General features: G+C 36.8%; 1 protein-coding gene across 1 annotated transcript in view; it reads left to right on the forward strand.

Moving 5' to 3' along the window:
• LOC110171014 (dipeptidyl aminopeptidase-like protein 6) overlaps positions 1–13,497 on the forward strand; it is a 416,594-nt gene that overhangs the window by 373,085 nt on the left and 30,012 nt on the right. Inside the window, 1 exon segment of the mRNA XM_055151254.1 lies at positions 254–374. Within this exon segment, the coding sequence (XP_055007229.1) occupies positions 254–374 (121 nt within the window).

Genomic DNA, 13,497 nt, shown 5'->3' on the forward strand with positions numbered 1-13,497 from the left:
ATTTACCAAAGAAATGTTTATTTCTTTGTCTTTAATGTTTCATAGTATGGCTTTAAACCTGTCTATCTCCATGGAGACAAATGGAATCAGACTTAGTTACAGGTCAGATCTATGAGTTAGTCTGCCCACTCACAGAATACATGTTTTTCAAGTTATTTCATTTGCAACATACTGTAGAACTGAATACGATTAAAGTTTGATACCATAGAATAAAAAGTGACTGATTGTCTATGTTTTTTTTTTTTTCTTTCAGATCTTCATTTTTGAGAACAACATTTATTTCCGCTCCAAAGTTGAGAGCCGCTCGATTCGTCTGGTGTCCACGGGGAAAGAAGGCGTGATCTTCAATGGCCTCAGTGACTGGCTGTACGAAGGTAGGAGCACAGCTGTCAGTGGATGTGCCTGGGTTTTAGAGGGAGGTACTTTGAGTTTTATGGTCAGTACAGAAGCTTATGTTGGCACAGGCGAGTGGAGTTGTGCTTTATAGATTTTCTAATATACGTAAATCAATGTTATCTTAAGAAGGCATTTTAGTGCACACTTAATTGGATGTATTTGCCACAATGCAGTACCAAGACTTCTTTTTGTGGGTAAAAAAAGAGAATTGCCGTTTCATTCATCCCCAACAAACGTTCCAGCTCTAAAACTCTATCAGTGGGTTTCAAGAACCATGATTCAAAAGTCCTCTAAATGGCATCCATAACTAGAAAAAGTTCCATAAGCCCATAAATTCATCTGTGTACAATAATTCATCTGTGTACAATAATGGCAACTTATAGTATTATTTACTCCAAAAACAAAATCAAATTTGCATTACCGTGTTTCCAAGTTTATCAGTGTAACTCAGTGGAGATGTTATTGCTTTTTGGAATCTTCTGCAATATGGCATTAAACATATCTTGCATTTATTCAAGTACACTTACTGCTAAAAATACTTGTGGCGTCATCTTGTTGTTTCCATGGGGATAGATAAGTTTCATGCCATACTGTGAAACGTGGTTATATAAGTGGAAAATTACACTGCTTCCATGGAAAACTGTATCTTTGTTTCTCAGTGGAGACGTTATTACATTGCCTGGAATGTTCCACAGTAGAGCATTAAACATATAATAGTTACAGGTAGGGGTGTAACGGTACAGTACAGAATCTCCAGACTTACTGCAGATAATGTGGACAAACTGTTTTTTCTGGCCAAAAATATGAAGACTGAGTAAAACTTCATCCTTGAACTGTTAATGCTGCACTTTACTTTATGAAATGTTTTGTTTACTGCTTAGAAGGAATTTATTTTTTATAATATTTCATACATTTGTTGCTTATTTGAGAGTCTTTTATTTAACTTATTAGTATTACCAAACAGCACTTTCCATTTATTTTATTTTCCTGCTTGCATAATATTAAAACAAATTGTGGTTTAATAAAAAAAAACAACAACACACAAATAAACAACAAGCAATGATATTCCATTTTGTTCCCATACTGTGCTGAAAATAACAGGCATTGTTGTTGTTAAAAAAAATACTTCTCGTCAACTTCGTCCATGGGCATAGCTAAGTTTAATGTCATACTGCGGAACATTCCAAGCAGGTGGTGGCCTCTATTCCAGACAAGTTAGGCAGACCATCTCCAACATGCTATTTGATAATTCCGTGTTTCATTAGATTTCAGTTATACCAACCATCTTACTGTATTGCGTCACATAGCGTAGCAGCGAGCACACCTATATAACATTAGTATTCTTGTTCAAACACGGTTCACGTTATTTTAATATAATATATAGCCTTCAGTTTCACTTCTCATCAGTTATTTCCGAGCTCAGACTGTCTGGAGAATACTCTTAAAGTGCCTATTGACTTAAACTGGCCCTGTGCTTTCAGAGTCACATGACCACAGTCCAGCTCATTAAGTCCACAGAGCAGATGCAGTAATTACAGCAGACAGTCCTCCCAGTGCTCCTCTCTCATCACTGCACCGTCTAACCATAGCAACAAGCTCCACCGGCTCTGGCTCTGTATCACTCTTAAAAATGAATTCATGGTTTTTGTATGTGAACATTTTTTTGGTAATTTGGAAGTGCTGAGTCACATGTCACGGTGGATCAACGATTTAGTATTTGATTTTAAAGGGCCCATATTACGCTATTTTCTGCTATAATGTTGTTTCCTCATCACAAACAGACCTGGACAAGGGCGTAGGCTTTATGAATAATTTTCAAAAACACACAAGAGTCTGGGCAGGTCCAAAATAAGTGACGGGTGGTTTCATTTTTCAGTTCACAAAATGTACAGTTTGTGTCCATTTCCCTTGTAAGATGATTCTTTATCAGGTAACAGCGATATAGATGTTTGTAGCAGATTTCCCTTTGTTTGTTGGTGATGAGATATTTGTGAGGTAACGATTGTACATTTTTTTCTTGGAATATTGTCAATAGAGCAACTCATTATAAGGCAAGTTTAATTGAAGATGAAGCCAAGTAAGTTCCTTTTGAAAAGTTTTTCAAAGTTTGATGCGCAGCGTCTTCACTCACGTCTGCTCAAGCCATCATCTTCGGGTGCTGGCCCTGTACTGCCGCTTCCCCAGTTTCGGCTCCTGGCACCACTAACGACATCACTCTGTTGCAGCCAATGAAATAGCAGCAGGCCCTGTCATCATATCACTGAATACATCTCAGAACATCTAATAAACAAAATGTGAACTAAAACATGTTAAATTAATACTATTGAGTTTGGAAAAATATCTGAATAAATTAATATTTTTGTTTATTAAAATAAAATGGCAAATATTGGTAGGGATTATTTTGTCTTCCCCAAATATTGGTTGTGACATGTCCCCACTGTCCTTATGTAAACCTACGCCCTTGTACCTGGAGTTGTGTTTTGTTTTATTCACACACTCCATACCCTGTATATTTAGGCTGAGTTCTTGTCTCAAACAGAAAATATTCTGTTCCACCTTGTGATGTCATGTGGTAATACAGGAAGTGCTCCACGGTGTTTTTAAACTCCATACATTTTCACAAGAATCATTTGGATATTTTCGGTGTTGGAGTTGCCCATCTGTACTGAATAAAAGGTAAAACGTAGGAGTAATAATGCAGGATTATTCAAACATGTGTGAATGAAACAAAACACAACTCTAGGTTTGTTTCTGATGAGGAAACAAGATGGCTCAAAACTCACATGAGTCTACTTTGTGTAATTTAGGACCTTTAAAATGTATCTGTTCTGAGTACACGTTATAAAAACTCCATTAACTTTAACATTTGAGAGATAGACTGAGATATGAAATGTTAAATTAATACAAGAATCCCATGCATTTCAGAACATGTTTGAAGAGGTCAAACTCCAGCATGATTTTTTTCTGTGCAGTGGGCATTCTAATATCTAAATAAGTGCAGCTTTTGCGATATAATAATTGCTCCAACTCAAAGGGCCTTTTAAAATGTATTGGCCAAAGTCTCATTCAAACCGTTTATTCATTCCTTTTGAGAGACAAGCTGTTTAATCTTTTAATACGAAGCAGTTCATTTAGGAATCTCTCTTTTCTAATAGTGACCAACCCCCCATGGCCATCTTTAAACTGCTCACAAAATTAGAGACTGGGGTAGTATTTCCTTGGTGTTAAAATGCAAACAGAATTAGAATCTTCAAATGTTTTCCCCTTTTCTACAAATACATATACTGCATCCTGTGCATTAAATTGGACTCTAAGTGCTATGGGCAAGTTCTGTTAAAGGGCCTCTATTATACACAATTGACTCTTGTGAGCTTTAAGACATGTTATAATGTTGTATCCTCTCCAAAAACAGACCTGGAGTTGTGATTTGTTTTATTCAGACATGTTTGAGTGATCGTTTATTATTAGTCTGTCTATATCTCCAAAGCTCAACATGCTCTGTTCCACCTTGTGATGTCATGAAGCGCTTTTTTTAACTTTTGTTCAGTAGAGGTCTTCAATTCCACAGCTGAAATTATCCAAATGATTCTAGTGAATGTGTATGGAGTTTAAAAACACAATGGAGCATGATATTACAAGGTGGAACCAAGTGTTTTTAGTTTGAGGCTACGTTTATATGATGACGGTCTGAACAGAAGGCGTAAAAGTGGCGTCGAGCCTTCACTTTTTATTCCGCATTTAGATGAGCGTTTTTGGGAGGAAATCTGCGTGCATACGGTGACGCAAAAGTGTGTGGAATTCGATTGGGTTTGCATGCCAGCTTTCTGTGTACTGTATGTATGTGACGTGAACACATACGCGATCTGACCAGAGTTTTGCGTCTTGGGCAATGTAGACGGAAACGCTACAGTGGAGCGTATTCAACTTTTCCACTCTGGAAGGTGGTTTCAGATTTTTGCATTTTTAAGCCCCAAAAACGTCATCAACGTCTAAACAAAAAGCACTTTGGATAAAATATTTTTGTCGTTTTTAGCTGCTAGTTTTCACGTGCAAACAGGCCCTAAATATGCAGTGTTTGCGTGTTAAACATGTGAGTAAAACAAAACACAACTCCAGGTCTATTTTTGATGAGGAAACAACATTATAACATAGATCAGAAAATAGCATAATAAAGGCCCTTTAAAGTTAAGTTTGCACATTATCTTGGTACTGCAGTGATAAAAATAATAATAATAAAAATACAGGTTTAAATAAAAATGTAATATTTTTTTAAACCTGCAGTATGCAACCAAAGAAAAACATCCGTCCTTACTGGGAGCGGGCTTGCATCTCCACAGACCTGACTCATATTTGACCTCTTGCCTGTTTCTACAGAAATGTTGTTCCTTTTTCTTCTATCTATCTATTTATCTCCACAGAGAATGTTACAAAATGTGGTTTTAACTTTCTATTTCCATGGAATCGTTCGGATGATGCACAAACTCCGGAAAGTTACACACTGTACATTTAAATGTTGTCAAAATAAGGAACGAATAAAGTTTTCTTGAGCAATAGTTTCTACTTTAGACCACCATGTGCGGAGCAAATTTACCCACAATGCCTCCTGCTCCATCTCCTTCGGTTCAGGAGTTTCCGTATCAAATCAAACGGGAGATAGGAGCAGCTTTTCGGATCCAGATAGCACCGATGCAGACAGCTCCTGATACAAAACAAGCTGTTATTCCCCATTAGCCCATCCAGCACTGTCTTATCTGTGATACTGTTAGCGATATAGGAAACAGTGGTGGGGTCACGCAAGGCCAAAAACAGCTGCTACTTTAATATATGACTTTAACTCATCTTATCTGTGCATTAGCTTTCCCCACACATAAAGCCACTTTCATTTTTCAAAAGCAGAATCCAATCTGTCCCTTTTAAACATTAATCAGAGCGATATTGGAAAGACTGACCTGGTGCCATGTATTTATGGGCTACAGCGGGCGGCTTGGTAATTTTCACTCATCTTTTATTGACTGGATAAATCTTTCACAAAGAGATTAAAAAAAAAAAACACTATCTTTTTTCATAACACTGAAATATGGAGTCCAAGAGTAATGATGTGAAAGTTGGACTGTTGTTTTAAAAGGTTAATTTTTATTGTTAGTCTTTGTGAATTGAATGCTAATAATAAAGTAAGGCAACATTTAGTTTAAAAAGAAATTACAATAGATTCACGATTTTATTGACATGAATTAGTCTTATTCTGCTTTCATGCAAAAATCTTAACCTTCTTTTATTCTTTTACATAAAATTATGAACCTACAATAAAGCATATATTTCACAGTAGGGCATTACCTGGTTATATTGCCATTTATCTACACATGGTTTTATTGTTAAAAAGTACATAAATTTTACCATCAAAATGGGCTCGCCACTCCACAGATCTGACCTTTAAAGGGATAGTCTGGAATTTTGGACATAGGACCTCATTTCCTAGTGAGCCAGAGCGTTGGAGACGTTTGGAGACACTTTTTTAAATATTCCATCCAGTCCTTGTATTTGCAGAGGTCACTGGTGCTAGGCTAGTGTATGTCAATGGCCATAGTTAGCCTGCTACTAAAAACAGTCTCACCCACTCCACAAAACACCCGAAGCAAATCTATTATTACACCAGACTGTCGATGTAAATGTCTGTGTCCATAGAATAATAACCAACCTTGCATTTGAAGGATTTATGTCTGAGCAGCAGCAGCGAGTTGTACTTCCTGTTAGAAAGCTTGGCAAAGGCGGACTGATATATGAGAAAATAGTCCCTCAACATGCGACAGCTCATGCAATACAAGGTTAGTTTTATTTCAAACTTTATTCTATCGACACAGGCATTTACGTCGACAGTCTGGTGTAATAATAGTTTTGCTTCGGGTGTTTTGTGGAGTAGGTCGGACTGTTTTTAGCAGCAGGATAACTATGGCCATTGACATGCACTAGCCTAGCACCAGTGACCTCTGCAAATACAAGGACTTGGTGGCATATTTTAAAAAGTGTCTCCACACGTCTCCAACACTCTGGCTCACTAGAAAATGAGGTCCTATGTCGAAAATTTTTGACTGTCCCTTTAAAGGTCATGTATTATGCAAAACTCACTGTTGAGCTTTTAATCATGTTAGAATGTTATTACTTCATCAAAAACATACCTGGAGTTTTATTTTGTTTTGTTTCATTTACACTTGTTTGAGTAATCCTGGTTTGTAGTCTGTCTACATCTCCATTTCTTCAGTAGAAATGGGCAAGTCCAGGGTTGAAATTACCCAAATGATTCTACTGAAGATGTATTTAAAACCAAGTGGGGCACTTCCTGCATTACCACATGACATCACAAGGTGGAACAGAGTGTTTTCTGTTTGAGAAAAGAGCTAAAGGAGGGTTTGTGTATAAACATGTATGAATGAAACAAAACACATCTCCAGGTCTGTTTGTGATGAGGTAACAACATTAAGACACATTTGCTTATCTCCATGGAAATAGATGTTTTGCAACGCCATAACATCTACCTGCAGACAAACGGAAAAGTTACATAGTGCGCCTTTAACATATGTTCAGATAATTCAATTTCATCGGACCGCATTCCATCAGACTTCCTTTTCAAACCTCCTTTCCTTATTTGTGCCAAATTGCTTTCTAAAATCGTATATTGGTTGTGTAAATTTTGGCTGTGTTCCCGGTGTTGTTTTCGAATCGGCAACAAGCTCAGAAGACACACCAGATTGTCTCATATTTGCATTCATCAACCAGAAGCCAGGAGGATTTCTTCAGATACCCACCCAAGTGTCCAATGTCAAAACCAAGCTACACAAACCCCAGTATAGTGACTATCTGGGGAGTATTGACTGGCAAATCATCTTTCTGATATCCTGTGGCGTCTTAATCATGGAAGAAAAACATGAAATTCAACCCAAATTAAAAAATACTGACTCTGAACCCTTCCAAATTCCTCCAGGGACTGTCGCTGTCTTGTTTATTGAGGCTATATTGATACAGCTGTTAGTTGAAAGTCTGTTATGACAAGATAAAAATACAAAAATGAAGGAAAAACACATACTAGTGTGGTGAATTGCTTTGATTTCAGTCATGTTTTGCCCCATAGATGTTTGCGGAGATGACAGAGAGGCTGGTTCTGGGTTAATTGCTGTTTACGTGTGAAGGCCTTGGGGCACACTGCAGCACACATGTAGTTGGCACAAAGATGAAGGTTAATATAATAAAGGGACGGCAGCATTACATAAGGGAATGTGTTGTAATAATATGGAAATGGCAATTTAAAATGGGTTTTAGCCTCAACAACCAAAAACTGTTTAAATGAGCGCTCATTTTTCTAAAGGGAGAATGCCACCTGCTTGTCTCCATGGAGATGTTACGGGAATGTGTCTGGAATGTTCCACAGTATGGCATTCAGTGTATCTATCCCTTGAAAAACAAACGAGTGGAGTCGCCTCTCCACTAGGGATGTAATGATATCCAAATCTTGCGATACATTTTCACAATATGCATCTCACGGTATGATATTTAACAAAACTGTGAATATGCTACTTACTTCTTTAAAAAGCATTGAGACTGTTAATAATGGTACTTTTTTATATGAAAAATTAAGATTTAATAATGTTATTAATGTTAAATCTGCATTGACAACACCAAAGAATCATATCATGGTCTATGTAGTCCTCTGTTTTGTTTTTTTGTTTGTTTTTTGGAGGGGGGTTGTTTGTTTTTTTAGGTATTGCTGCACCTTAACAATGTATTTAAGTAAAGAGACTCGTACTTTGATATATTGTGACAGTCCGCGATATTATTGTGAGACTTTTGATGATACAATATCACAATATTTTGGTTATGGTTACATTCCTACTCTCCACAGATCTGGCCTCTAACCTGGTCTTGAGCGTCACCTTGTTTAATGCTATACTGTAGAACATTTTAGCAACACAATAACAGCTTTTGTCTTGTCCTGCAAAGCCCTGTTTTTAGGTTTTTATATATTTAATATTTACTGTGACTGTAAACAAAATCCTTCTGCACTGGAGCACTATAACACTTTTGTAATGTGCTTTTATACATGTGCCTTTAGTCTATCGTGTGAGTAGCTTGAGTCATCAGCCGGTTTCTGACCTCACAGCATTAGAATTTGTTCACTTGATGATTGGTGGTGGACATTTTTACTTAAGTAATCGCTGCTATTTGGTTGTGACGTATGTAATGCACCAAATCCCGTAGGAAGAAGGGCAATAACATCTTTCCCCTCGATAAAATTCAACAAACATTCTCTTTGTTCCGGCTTTAAACCCTCGATCTCGGGAATCAGAGCCAACACAGAATGTATGGCTTCGTCCACATCCATCTCGACCGCTTTGTTTACTGTTGTGCTGTACCACAAAAGGGACCCAGACAGGCGCTTGAGTTTGACGTCATGGCTTCACAGCTCTTCACCGAGTGGCTGGAGTGCGCTCTATAGCCTCTCAAATTGCAAAACAAATTTACCTACGAATGCAAATACAGCAACCTGACTTAACCTAGCTCCATGGAGACAAGCAGGTTTCAGACTCTCGTACAGGAAAGTTACACAGTGCAGACCTTCATAATTCACTTCTAATCATAATTCTATTGCTTTCATTTAACGTATTACTGCTAAAATGTGAAATGAAGGTTAACATGGATACAAAGACAGGGACGATTGAACCAGCAACGTAATGTAAAATATGGTAGAGAATATTCCGCATTGATTTGGTTGTAACAGGCATTTCCTTCCAGTAATTGTGCCCCATCCTTTTTGATATATTGACGTTATAATATATATTGTGTGAGTAGATATATACATTGATTCACTTTGAGGCAAATCAAAGAAATGTAAGTTGTATTTCAAACCTCAAAGCTCAATTCACAGCAACAAATTCTGCACCTCAGTTCGCAGGACACATTTATTTAGTTGTTTCATCTTGATACAGTATAACTCACTTGAGAATTCTTTCTGTATTCTTGGTGACACCCACACTCTTCTCTGTGTTCTCAATTATCAGCAGTTCTATCACTCTCAGCGAGGGGGGACTGTACATTGTGTATTTATAGTGTCTGTTTATGTAACACTTCAGTGACGTTGGCTTCGAAAATACTGAACAAACTCATGTCTATATCAGAGCCTTAGTGTGAGGGTGTGTCACTGCTGCTAAATCACATGTTTAAAGTGGCATTGTGTAACTTTTCTGGTGGAGGGTCTGTCACCTTGTTTCTATGGAGATCTCATTGCTCTGCCTGGAATGTTCTACAGTATGACTTTAAATAGATTTACCTTGCATTTATTCTATTAAAAGGTCGTTTTCTAGCCTAAAAATACCAAGAAAAACTGGAATTTTGACTGTGAGCGGGGTTGCCTCTTCACAGATCTGATTTGTAACATGGTCGGGTTTGGTCTCAGTGAACATAGAAAGGTTTAAAGCCATACTGTGAAACATTCCAGACAAAGGACTAACATCTCCATAGAAAAAAACATTTGACGGACCCTCAGTATTCAATATTTAGCATTGTTTATTGTTGCTGTAGCAACCAATTTGAGTGAGTGACAGAACGACAGAAAATGTAATTATGATTTATAGCAATCTGATTGTCTTCCTGTTGATACTTCACAGCTTATGTCATCAACATTCCTTGGTGGTGTGATGCCAACTGTAGGCACTGCTCTGTCTGAGGCATGTAAAACTTTAATCTGATCTTTATTTGAATACAATCTGACTACAATCTGAGTTTTCAGATGATCTTAAGACTTTTTTTTACACTGTTTACTTACGTGTGCACTAGGGCTGGGTATCATTAAGAAGTTGCCAATATGAGACATATCTTGATACATAGACCACGATACGATACATATCGATACAGCAGACCCCCAATATTGTATCATGACATTAAATGATACGAAATATCAATATTTCAGTATTTTTGCACTCCCCTAGTGTGACTGTGTCTCCATAGTAACTCCTAAATATCCCCCCCGTTTTGTTTTTTTCTGTTGCACAACACAGCTAACCCTATGTCCTGTCAATCATCATATCATTGTTGCACTGTCTTCCTATGACCTATTTTATTTTGACTTGTACATTTACATTTATATAATTATTTCTTATTTGACACCTGTCTCTTGCTGTTTTTTAGAATTACTTGTTTAGAATTTATTATCACCATTTTTTTTTTTTTTTTTTTTTTTTTTTTTTTTTTGGTTACTCTGTTATTAAATTATTTTGTGATGTGTGAGCCACTGTGTCCAAATAATTTTCCATGTCGGTCAATAAAGTTTGTCTAAGTCCAAATTGAAAAACACAGCACAACTAAATTGAAAAACACGCTTTATCTTAGTCTATTTTTTGGCTAGAAAGTTACATACTGTGACTTTAAGAGGTTTCGTCCAGTACGTTAAACTATTTTCTAGCTCTTGACCTTATAGCTGACTTAGGTACAAGTTAGAGATGCGCGGATTGCGATTACAACCGCGGTATCCGCGGTTAATCCACGGGTCGGGCGGATGACATGACGAAAAATTATATTTTAATTAAATTCGGGCGGGTGGCGGATTCACTACTCAAATAAAAAACTTTGAACTCGGAGCAAATGGGAGGGGACCGAGCGGATGGCGGGCGGGTGCTGTTTTGAAAAACTCTGATTGTAAATGGATAGCGGGCGGATGATGAGTTTTGCGATGCGGTTGCGGATGAAAAAGTAGCCCATCCGCGCATCTCTAGTACAAGTATCAGCCCATAAAACAAAGATTTTTTTTGAAAAACACTGGTTTATATAAATTATCATAGGCTTTATTGATTCAACCAGTGATCTTATATGTAATTCACAATAAACTGACTTTTACAGTAAATACAGGTAGTTGGTTGTTGCAGATAGAGTGCCCTACATAATAATAATCGGGACACTGCAGTCACCTTACCTGTATTTTCAACACGCTGCTACACTGCCATCTATAGGTAAAACTGTGTAACTAATTATAACATATCACTTGTAATATCTGCTATATATTATGTCTTTGATAGCATGTTGGAAATACGTTATGCTTCATTTGTCACTGTCTGGTTACCTCTCTACCTTACTGTTTCACCTCATTAAAAAACATTGTCCAGCCTTATGCATTAGTAATGATTGGGATAATATAGTCATACTCACCTTGTCTGAGATAGCAGTGTCTTTTTAGATCATTAAAGGGCCCATATTATGCTATTTATCGATGTTATAATGTTGTTTCCTCATCACAAACATACTTGGAGTTGTGTTTTGTTTCATTTACACATGTTTAAAGTACAAATCCTGCAAATTTAGACTAATTTCTTCTCTCAGACAACACTCTGTTCCAACTTGTCATGTCATGTCGTCCATTGTGTTTTTAAACTCTATACAACTTCTCTAGAATCATTTCGATAACTTTGGATAATTTCAGCTCTGAAATTGCCAATCAAACTAAAGGTAAAAGGTAGCTTGAGTAGGTAGTCAAATAATCCAGGATTACTCAAACATGTGTGAATGAAAAAAAACACAACTCCAGGTATGATTTTGATGAGGTAACAGCATTATAACATGTCTTAAAGCTCACAAGAGTCAATTTTGTGTAATCAAGAACCGTTAACACAGTGAGAGAGGGGAGAGATTTAGCTCAAATATGCCTTGTACTTTTGCACATAAGTTCATAATTTTTTATAGCAGCTTGCACTGTTCTGTCTGGGGAAAGTTAGAGAGATTTTGTGTCAAGGTGACCCAGGTACTCTGCTCAGTTTCACTCATAAAATTTTGTCAGAAAGTAGCAATATATGGTAATGGTTTTGTCTTAGGTTTTAGCGTGCGTATTTAAGGGTCCTACATTACACTAAATTGACTCTTGTGAGATTTAAGCCATGTTATTATGCTGTTACCTCTTCAAAAACATACCTGGAGTTGTGTTTTGTTTCATTCACACGTTTGAGTAACCCAGTATTATTATTTTGCATTCAGAGTATCCTAATTATTCACCATGATGAGTTTATGTGGTCACAGTAAAGCTAACAACAACTAGTATGCTAACACTGCACTTCCCACTTCACTATTGGACAATAAAACACTTTGTACAAAAGAAGAAAGAGCTCTGCACTGCAGTTCTTTGAAGCTCCCAATTATTATTTTTTTTATTTCATTGACACCACAATGTGATGTTTCGGGTCAAACTTTTCTTCAGACATGAAAGCTTCAAGTTTCACACCTGTTATATATAGGCCCAAAAGGAAGACATACACTCTGGATATACACTCTGGGGACTTTGATCTGAGACCGTTTTTGTGACTCAAAATGTTGACATCATCATTCCAGTCTGTGGCTGTACAGTATGTGTGCCTACAGTGATAACTCTATGTCTGCAGTGCTGATGCAAATATTTTGTTTTTTGTTTTGTTTTATGGGGGGTTTTGTATATAAATTAGGGGTGTAAGAAAAAAATCAATTCAGTGATATATTGTGATACTTCATGGCACAGTTCTCAAATCGATTCAAAATGCATCTGAATCGATTTTTAAAATAATATTTTTTCACAAAAATGTATTATTTACATTCACTGTTCTGATGATTTAAACATTTTTATAAATTATATTTCATACAAGTGTGCTCTTGTGAAGGTGCAGTTCCGTATTCAGTATTAATAGAAGTAATTAATGATAAATCGCAATCTATGTTATAGTATTGGAATATATTGGGATATATCGAATCGTGACATGCATGTCATGATACGTATTGTATCATCAGACTCAAGGCAATGTACACCTCTAATATAAATTCTAAATAGTGTAAATATTTTTGGCTGTGGTAAACCAGTACACCACTTTACTTACTGAGTGAACACCTGTTTTGTTCTAAAGATTCCATTTAACAATTGTAATCAAAATGTCTCTTATTGGGACTGATCACTTGATGGGTCAGGCAACTAGACTCGGGCCTATATATAACAGGAGTGAAACTTAAGCTTTCATGTCTCATGAAGGACTTGACCGGAAACGTCACATTGTGGTGTGACTGAAATAAAAATCTGGGGGCTTCAAAGAACTGCAGTGTCAATTTCTT

This window comes from Boleophthalmus pectinirostris, unplaced genomic scaffold (genome assembly GCF_026225935.1).
Source record: "Boleophthalmus pectinirostris isolate CB_2022bp ecotype Guang Dong unplaced genomic scaffold, ASM2622593v1 HiC_scaffold_15, whole genome shotgun sequence".
NCBI classification, from domain to species: Eukaryota; Metazoa; Chordata; class Actinopteri; order Gobiiformes; family Gobiidae; genus Boleophthalmus; species Boleophthalmus pectinirostris.